Source organism: Sinocyclocheilus grahami, unplaced genomic scaffold (assembly GCF_001515645.1).
Source record: "Sinocyclocheilus grahami isolate Dianchi unplaced genomic scaffold, SAMN03320097.WGS_v1.1 scaffold695.1, whole genome shotgun sequence".
Lineage (NCBI taxonomy): Eukaryota > Metazoa > Chordata > Actinopteri > Cypriniformes > Cyprinidae > Sinocyclocheilus > Sinocyclocheilus grahami.
Window position 1 is genome coordinate 167,378 of NW_015505874.1, and position 10,062 is coordinate 177,439.

At 37.2% G+C, this 10,062-nt stretch overlaps 1 protein-coding gene across 4 annotated transcripts in view; it reads left to right on the plus strand.

Moving 5' to 3' along the window:
- LOC107559702 (MAP7 domain-containing protein 1) overlaps positions 1-10,062 on the plus strand; it is a 41,913-nt gene that overhangs the window by 16,383 nt on the left and 15,468 nt on the right. Inside the window, exons 3-7 of one of the 4 annotated variants that reach the window (XM_016243598.1) lie at positions 1,343-1,411; positions 1,764-1,784; positions 5,294-5,457; positions 7,212-7,320; positions 9,640-9,744. In XM_016243598.1, coding sequence (XP_016099084.1) covers positions 1,343-1,411; positions 1,764-1,784; positions 5,294-5,457; positions 7,212-7,320; positions 9,640-9,744 — 468 coding nt within the window. The remainder of the gene's footprint in view (positions 1-1,342; positions 1,412-1,763; positions 1,785-5,293; positions 5,458-7,211; positions 7,321-9,639; positions 9,745-10,062) is intronic. The other 3 variants (XM_016243600.1, XM_016243599.1, XM_016243601.1) reach the window with 3 other exon arrangements.

A 10,062-nucleotide genomic window follows, 5' to 3' on the forward strand; every position in this document is an offset into this window, starting at 1 on the left:
CTATCTATCTATCTATCTATCTATCTATCTATCTATCTATCTATCTATCTATCTATCTATCTATCTATCTATTTATCTATCCATCCATCCGATATGTAATAAATAAATAAATATAATAAAACCCAGCATGGCTGTGTATCAAAGCATCAGCCGAACCTTGGGCTGTGTATGTGTTTGGGGAAGGTTTGCTGAGTGTTCTCGAACAGTCTCGAGTGTATAAGGCTTAGTCAAGTCCTTTTGATAGTGGGCACGGGGCAGACCGGTTGCCATGGCAACAGTTTGATTAGCTGAGAAAGCGTTGCATGTATAATGCATTACAAGGAGGACACGCTTAACGAGAAGAATGGATAGATGAAACACTGATGCATGTGTCTTAATTGAATGAGCATCCTTTACATGCGACTGTATGATCAGAATAATACCTGACTCACAACATTTCTCTTCAATGGCGTGGGTTAAAGCACCTCTGCAGTTAAAGAGCTGGAGTCACACTTATCTTGATTGAATCAATACACTGCTGAGGCTGAGAAGAAAATGGAAAATGTCAGTTACAAGCCTCTAATTTGTCAGGGAAGAGAAATGAAGGAGAGAAGTAGCTTGAGAGACAAATTACTCAGCATATGTCTTACCTACCGGGTCAGCCAGCTCTCATCAGATTAAAAGCACCATACTTTACACCTTTTGTAGCATTTTACAAATCTTTCCCCCCAAAAGTTTAGTTAGAGTATCATCATTTTTCCCATTCTCTCTCTATTCCTTAGAATTTTAGAGGTTGTTTTAGCTACTGTACCTTTAAGACTACTGCACAAAAATTATAGATTAATCTGTGAAAATATGCCAATTTATCAGTGAAATAAACATAAATACAAAAAGGTTTTATATATATATATATATATATATATATATATATATATATATATATATATGTGTGTGTGTGTGTGTGTGTGTATGTATATATATAAAACAGAAATAATATTTAAAAAATAAATTATATGAACATCCCAGATAAATGTCCCTAGAAGCCTAGAAAACATTCAGAAAGTTACAAATATATATATTTTTCAAATGTATGTATTTTCCAAATAAATTTTTTTTCTATGCCATTGCTTTTGTTAATATTTGTCTTTAAACTTTTTGAATAAAGAGGTTTTTCCTCTAAATATCATTTAGGATATCAATGGTATTGGTATCGGCTACTGAAATGTTGGTATTTCATTTGCATTTCATTCTTTTGCATAGTATTTTATTTGCAAATGACATACTTATGCCAATGTCAATTTTAGGGTAATTTTAAAGATATGAAAAATACATTTTAAAGCGTTATCTGCTTTTTCCTCAACAGATGGGATGAGTTCAGAGCAACGGCAGAAGCAGGCCAAAAAGAGGCGAGAGGAACGGGCCAAATATTTGGGTGAGACTTCATAAACACAGCTTTTGTCCCAGGACACGTTCAGCCCTGTAGAGATAATGAAATGCTTATGCCACACAAAACATTTATCAAGTAGTGACTGAAGTATATCTCAATATACACACAGTTAAAGCTACTGGGACTAAAGAGTCAGCGTGAGGCCAAATAATAACTAACCCAATTATATACTATTCTCATGTGTAATTAGGTAATCAAACTTTAACTGCCAATACAAGGCCAACTGGTTTCTAATGATGTTCAGTGAGACACATTTCTGTGAAGTCAGCAGCATCATTTAACGGTACAAAGTGATGTGACTGACAGATGTGCTTGTGATTTGTGTTTACTGCTGCAGAACAGCGAACCCAGGAGCAAGGTAAGATACGCCATGCGATCAATAATTTGATGAAGTGGATCGTTTCCATTTATTTCATGTCCTTTACTCTTTGAGTCCTTTCGTTTTTTTTTTGTTGTGTCCAGTTTGACTTAGTATTTCTTTATCCACAATGTCATAAACCATCATGATTAAGGAATATTATTTTAAATGAACTGAAACTTTTACTTTGCTTCCTTGTGCAAATTCGTTTCCCCCCCACTGGTTTTCTGTGATTAATATAATGCAAATAAAAAACAAACAAATTTTTTTTTAACATTGCCGTCCCATGCTATAAATGATTATGAAATACATGCATGTTTTATCATTTCCATGTGCACCAGGCTTCATAAATCAGTGCATGTGTCTCATGTTCCCCACTCTTAACTATCTGATAGATCCCTGCAGGCACAGGGTGAAAAATGTGCCGTCATTACAGTTCAGTTCCCTTTCGTGGAACTTCGAACTGCGTCCTCTAGGGGTCGCTATGGGGAACGCCTCGTCGTGACCCGTGTCTGAAGCCTACATTGAAAAAACACCAACTTGTTTGGCCAGGCGACAGCCATGACGTCACTACCGTCGCAACTAGTACAAAATAGGCGCCGGTAGCGCACATCATCACTTCTTCGTCTGAAGCTTGTGTCCGCAGCATGGCACAAAAAGCTAGAGGACGCAGTGTCTCGTTCCCCTCAGGGAACCATGGTTACATAAGTAACCCGAGACGTTCCCTTTCGTGGAACTTCGAACTGCGTCCTCTAGGGGTCGCTATGGGGAACGCCTCGTCGTGACCCGTGTCTGAAGCCTACATTGAAAAAACACCAACTTGTTTGGCCAGGCGACAGCCATGACGTCACTACCGTCGCAACTAGTACAAAATAGGCGCCGGTAGCGCACATCATCACTTCTTCGTCTGAAGCTTGTGTCCGCAGCATGGCACAAAAAGCTAGAGGACGCAGTGTCTCGTTCCCCTCAGGGAACCATGGTTACATAAGTAACCCGAGACGTTAGCCATGCTTCTCTCAGATTAGCTTTAATTACGTTTTCCATTAGCATGATTAGCCTGCTAGGTTATCAGCTCACTTTCAGCTGTAGAGACGCAGATAAACCACAATTTCTGGATGTCCAGCTGTTTATCGGTTCGACAAGTCCAGCCTTGCCCCACAGCAGTAGACTTTACATAAAGGGTTTATTGTAGCTTGGGACTAAATATCTTGTCAAATGCTGTGTATACAAAGACCTAAACCTGGCTTAGCTGTTAGAACGAAGCCTGGCTTAGAGCCGGATTGCTGCTACACTGAACTGCATTGAGTATAAAATCTATTTTTCAGTGCAGTCGCACTGTCACATAGCATATTGTATGAAACTAATAGGATTAGCAAGCGCTGTTTAGTTCACTAGCGGTTCACTGCAGCTAAGACCAGTGGTGTAAAATGAAGATCATCTTACTTTGAAGGATGTAAAACAGAATTGTTATATAATTTATAAAGGGTTGAAGGGTTTTATGTAATTGGATTTAGAGAAAGTCAGAATTACACATAAGTGACTTCCTCAGTGCACAAACTACATGCCTGCTACACAGTTTTAAATAGTCTACATAAGAGACTATTTTAGATCATGTTAAAAGTCATGTCATGAATCTGAAATTTTTTAATATTTTATGTAGTAAGAAAGCAATATAAAATGTAACGCAACACAATAACATTATTAGGCAACATAATAGAGTATTTAATACTCAAAAAGCTAAAAAGGAATTTGTGAAACTGAAAATGTTGTCCTAATTTTATGTAGTAAAAAAGCTATATAATTAAAAATAAATATTTTATATATATTTAGAATATATATACAAATTCTCAATGCAATTCAGTTCAAAATATGTCATTACAAATTACATGTTCACAGCATTTCCTTTTACACACACACACACATGTACATACATGAACACATTCACCATATATAGGTTTCGATTTTTCAAAACACACCATGGTAGCAATTTGCTACCACATTGTACTTCTCCTTTTTACTTAAATGGTCTAAAAAGATATTAATCAACACAGTACAGCCACATTTTCTCTTTTCAGATTTTTTGCCTAATTTGTGTTCAGTGAACTTCGGTGCTTCTCAAATACTCAAACAAGATTTTATCTGAGTCACAGCTCATCTCATTATTGAGTCACTGCATTTCCTGTGTAGTAAAGCAGATGTGCCTTTGAAATGAAACAGGGTAAAGTAAATACAGTTGGTTGCCACACATGGATCTAAAGCAATGCTGTGAATGGAAGCACTTCCTTTGTGTTGGTATTCCTCAACTCATATCCCATCTGGACTGCTGTGTGTGTGTGTAGATTTGGTTATGGTTGAAGGACTGAAAAACAGGAAATTCCACAGTGTGATGTCTCGTGTGTTCCTTAAATCGGGCCTATGAGCAGAATGCGTCCAGCTGCCGCACAGCGTGCTTGGGGTTTAAAATAAAGAGCTTTGGTTGGTTTTTACTTGTTTTTGAAGTGAAACAACTGAACCCACATGAGAGAAAAATGCTGTTTTATTAGCAGTTTTGTTTTCCTTAAGCAATGGATTCGATAAATATAAAAATCCAGTTCTCAGTGGAAAGTAAATCAACAGCTGGGTGTGCAATTATTAATGTTTAATGAATGTAAAACAGTCAGTTCTGATTATAGATTCACATGAGGTATTTTTAATATTTCATTTATTTCTGCCAGATAGTAATGAGATTTTTGCTAAATTGAGACTTTTTCTGAAGTTTCCTGCTTTTCAGATGTTTGAGAAAAATACCTCAGTTATTTCGCATCTCCTTGAGGTTTTCAGAAAAGATCTCAATGCTCAGAAGGAATTTTAAGAGTAACCTATGAGGAAAGACACGTAAACAAATATGTCAGTAGTCAAAAATGAAAATTGGCTGAAACATTTACTCACCCTCATGTCATCCAAGATGTAGAGGAGTTTGTTTCTTCATCAGAACAGATTTGGAGAAATTTAGTGTTATATCAGTTGGTCACCAATGGATCCTGTGCAGCGAATGGGTGCCGTCAGAATGAGAGTCCAAACAGCTGATAAAAACATCACAATAATGCACAAGTAATCCACACGACTCCAGTCCACCAACATCTTCTGTAGAGAAAAGCTGCGTGTTTGTAAGAAACAAATCCATCATTAAGATGTTTTTAACGTCTCTAACCTCTATCCAAAATATTGCTTTCTCAAGAGAAAAAGTTGTCTAATCTGAATCAGGAGAGAAATATGCACAACATCAAACTCTGTTTACAAGTGAAAACAATCCAAAAGAGTTCTAAAAAAATATGTCTGATGAAATCTGTTCTGATGAAGAAAAAAAACTCATCTACATCTTGGATGCCCTGAGGGTGAGAAAATTTCAGCAAATTTTCATTTTTGGGTGAATGATTCTTTTTAGATGAAATGTAATTGAGAATTCTGACAGAAAATGTCAAAAGATATAGCAGGCAGCATCACTCAAAAACTCTCTCTGTTCCTCTCAGCGGCCAAGAAAGCTCAGTGGTTGGAGAAGGAGGAGAAGGCACAGCGTTTGCGCGAGAGCCAGTTGGAGGAGCGCAGAAGGAAGTTAGAGGAACAGCGACTGAAGGCGGAGAAACGAAGAGCTCTACTGGAGGAAAAACAGAGACAGAAACTAGAGAAGAATAAGGTGTGGAGATGCCGTGTGCTCAGAAAATGAGGGATGTAGGAGGACAAACTAGCTGCAAACATAATGTTCTTTGAGACAGCATGACAAAATATTATAAAGATTCAATGCATAAATATTTTTCACGCTAAATTTTCACAAAAAGCTTGTTAAAGGGTTAGTTCACCCAAAAATGAAAATTAGGCTGTGTTTTACTCAACCCAGAGCCATCCTAGGTGTATATAACTTTCTCCTTTCAGACGAATCCAGTCAGAGTTAGATTAAAAATTGTCCTGGCTATTCCAAGCTCTATCATTGCAGTCAGCGGGTGTTGCATGCATCAGTCCAAAAGAAGTTAAACAGAAAGCTCCCATCCATAAAAAAGTGTCTCACACGGCTCCGGGGGGGTGAACAAAGTCCTTCTGTAGCGAATCGATGCGTTTTTGTAAGAAAAATATCCATATTTAAAACGTAATAATCACTGTAATCTAGCTGGCGCTCACTGTTGTAAACGGAAGCAGTTCCAGGAGGATGATGTATGAGGTCGGCTTTGCGCATGCGCCAAAGTGACGCACTTACTCAGAAGTGACGAACACAGAAGGGGAGAGATCAAAACAAAACAACGGTCACTAATTAGAAGTACAAAACGAGGATTTGTAAAGAAGAATGTCGGAGGATTTCGATATAAGCCAAGAGGAGACTGGTTTTCCTTTGCTAAAGTAAGGAAACTTTGCTTCCTTTGCTCATGTTAACAAATGTTGGTTTTCACGAGACTCACCGGCGCATGCGCAGCACTGACCTCATACGTCATCCGCCCGGAACTGCTTCCGTGCACAGCAGTGAGCGAATCAAATTAAAGTGATTATTACATTTTGAATATGGATATTTTTCTTACAAAAACGCATCGATTGGCTACAGGAGGCCTTTGTTCACCCCCTGGAGCCGGGTGAGAGGCTTTTTTTTAATTTAACTTCTTTTGGACTGATGCATGCAACACCCGCTGAGTGCCATGAAACAGCTTGAGAGATCAAAAACTATTTTTTATCTAACTCCGACTGGATTCGTCTGAAAGAAGAAAGTCATATACACCTAGGAAGGCTCTGGGGTGAGTAAAACACCCGTTTAGTTTCAAATTATAAAGCAATATTCATAAAATATTCATTCAAAAGTTTGGGGTCAGTAAGATTTTTTTTGTCTGTTTTCTTTATTTTCTTTATAATTTTCTTTCTTTATTTATTTTTTAAGAAAATTATATTTATATTCAACAAGGATGCATTAAATTGGTCAAGCACCACAACTGTTTTCAACACTGATAATAATAATAAATGTTTCTTGAGCAGCAAATCAGCATATTAGAATGATTTCTGAAGGATCATGTGACTCTGAAGACTGGAGTAATGATGCTTTACATTATGGCGATATATTAAAATAGAAAACAGGCATTTTAAATTGTAATTATTTTGTAATAATATTAATGTTTTACTGTATTTTTGATCAAATAAATGCAGACTTTGTGAGCATAAGAGACTTATTTCAAAAACATCAAAAAATCTAACCGACCACAAATTTTTGAACAGTAGCATATACTGCTAAAAATTAAGATGAAAAGGGTTGTGAGGCTTTCTGATTGTCAAATGAATTATGTTTATAGTTAAAATCTGATGAAATACAAATTAACTACTAAATGAATTCCTGTTCCATTAATATAAGTGATTCAGAATCTTATTATGATAAAAAATGAACCACAAGTGGTCTTGTGATTGTCTTTTTTTCTGCAGGAGAGGTACAAATCCGCCATAAAGAGGTCAACCAAAAAAACGTGGGCTGAGATCCGTCAGCAGAGGTGGTCATGGGCTGGCGGCTTGAACCAGACCTCCCGCAGAGAGAGTAAGTGTCATTAGTCAAACTTTACAGCCTCAAACAACTTTAAAATAAGAAGTGGAGTTATCATTATCTTCTGAAACTATACTAAGGAACGTAAAGGGAACCTGATATAAACATGGACATTTCTTATGTTGACACAACATTGAATTTGACTTCAGCAGAGTTTGTTCTGTGTCCATACGGATGAGTTAAAGCGGTCAGTATGTTTTCAGCGCTGAGATTTTACTGCTGTAGATGAGTAATAGGTGTCACCCTCTAGTTATGATTTTGTTGATCCGCTTTAAGTTAATCTTGTCATCAAAATGTGAGGGAAGAAAACCATCTTACGATGGTTTCGCCACCAAAAAACTTGATAATCATTGGCATCAACATCATTTCTATGGTTTATTTTAGTTTTTCTTTGGTTTTTGTATATTTTTATACTTTAAAAACAATTTTTTTAGTCTGGTGTTGTAGTAGCTGTGCTGGATGTATGTAGATAGAGGACTGTGATATTGTTAAGGTGTGACTTTTTTCCATATTATTAGACCAAAGAGGTTAAAAGAGATGCTATGATGGGATTTTAAAGGTAAAGTACACCAACCAAAAAAAAATAATGAAAATTCTGTAATCGTTTACTCCCCTTATGCTGTTCCAAACCTGTGAGACTTTCCTCTGTGGAACACAAAAGAAGATATTTTGAAAAATGTTAATCAAACAGATTTGGTGACCATTGACTTTCGTTGCATGGACAAAAGAACACTGAGATCATTCTCCAAACAATTATACGATGGTTTCGCCACCAAAAAACTTGATAATCATTGGCATCAACATCATTTCTATGGTTTATTTTAGTTTTTCTTTGGTTTTTGTATATTTTTATACTTTAAAAACAATTTTTTTAGTCTGGTGTTGTAGTAGCTGTGCTGGATGTATGTAGATAGAGGACTGTGATATTGTTAAGGTGTGACTTTTTTCCATATTATTAGACCAAAGAGGTTAAAAGAGATGCTATGATGGGATTTTAAAGGTAAAGTACACCAACCAAAAAAAAAAAATGAAAATTCTGTAATCGTTTACTCCCCTTATGCTGTTCCAAACCTGTGAGACTTTCCTCTGTGGAACACAAAAGAAGATATTTTGAAAAATGTTAATCAAACAGATTTGGTGACCATTGACTTTCGTTGCATGGACAAAAGAACACTGAGATCATTCTCCAAACAATTCTTTTGTGTTCCGCAGAAGAAAGAAAGTGATACAGGTTTGGAATGAAATGAGGGACAGAATTTGTATTTTTGGGTGAACTATCCCTTTGAGACACAGTGATGGGTGTTGATATGTCTGCTGTATGTATGACATTGATTGATTAGAACATAAAGATAAGAAGTCTATTATTTTCCTTATAAGTGTCTGAAGTGACCAATGATGTTATGTTGCATTACTCAGTCCTACCCTTTTGAAAAGACCAGATCAGACCAGTATGAAAGTCTGGTTTGCTGTTTGGCGTTGCTAATGATGGATGACCAGCATGGTTTTTATGGTTAAGCTAGTTAAGAAGCCTGATGTGGACACAGCATGCCATGCTAGAAACCATCATCCATAAGACATCACATGCTGGAGATAATGCTGGTCTTCTCAGTAGGATAGTGCTGCTTTATCTAGATATTCAATGCCATTCAAAAGTTTGGGGTCATAAAGATTTTTTTTTAAGGAAATGTATACTTTTATTCAGCAAGGATGCATTGAAGCGATCAAAAGTGACAGTAAAGACATTAATAATGTTAGAAAAATTACAAAAACGTTTCCATAAAAAAATTAAGTATAGCATCAGTTATCAACAGTGATAAAAATAAATATTTCTTGAGCAGCAAATCAGCATATTAGAAAGATTTCTGAAGGATCATATGGCATTGCTGAAAATTCAGCTTTGCATCACAGGAATAAATTACATTTTAAAATATATTCAAAGAGAAAACTGTTATTTTAAATTGTAATAATATTTCACAATTTTAATGTTTTTACTGCATTTTTGATTAAATAAATGCAGGCTTGGTGAGCATAAGAGACATGAAAATCAAACCCGAAACTTTTGAATGGTAATGTTCTGGTCAGCGTTCATGTATCTTTAAAAATGGTGTTAGCATTAAATGGAATTTAATGTACATCCTAAATGTACGATCATCCTACATGATCACAAGTTGATGTAAGAGTGACCCGCCTCCTCCAGCTCTCCCTCTGAAAGTCTGCATGACCCTTCCTTTGGGAAAACCAGAATCGCGCTCCCTCCCGCCGTCGCTCACAGGGTCAGTATGAACGCTCTGCTCTCTGTGTTGCGCTCTGCAGGCAGATGCTCGGCCTCCACGGTCAACCTGCCACGGCAGACGGAGCCTGTGATTAACAACAGGCTGTCCAAGTCCTCGGCCACGCTCTGGAACTCGCCCTGCAGAAGTAAGAACGGAGCGGCTCCCGCGTTTCACCTCCAAAAATCCCTCCCTCCAAACCCTCGTCTGGTTTTTGGTTCTTCAGTTGTGTTTTCCCATGAACTGCTTTTGATTTGCTCATTTCTGGTGGCCTGCTTGCCTGTGCCTGTGCCTGGTGATCGATGGTCATTCTCACACCTTTCTTATTCACTTCCCCACCCCACAACCCCCTCGTTCTTGTATTGCATCATGGTCAGTCTCTTCTTCCGTGCACTTTTTGATCAGTGCTCACATTGTTGCTTCATAGTCTGTAATGGTTATTTATCTGTGGTCCAGTAAGTGGTGG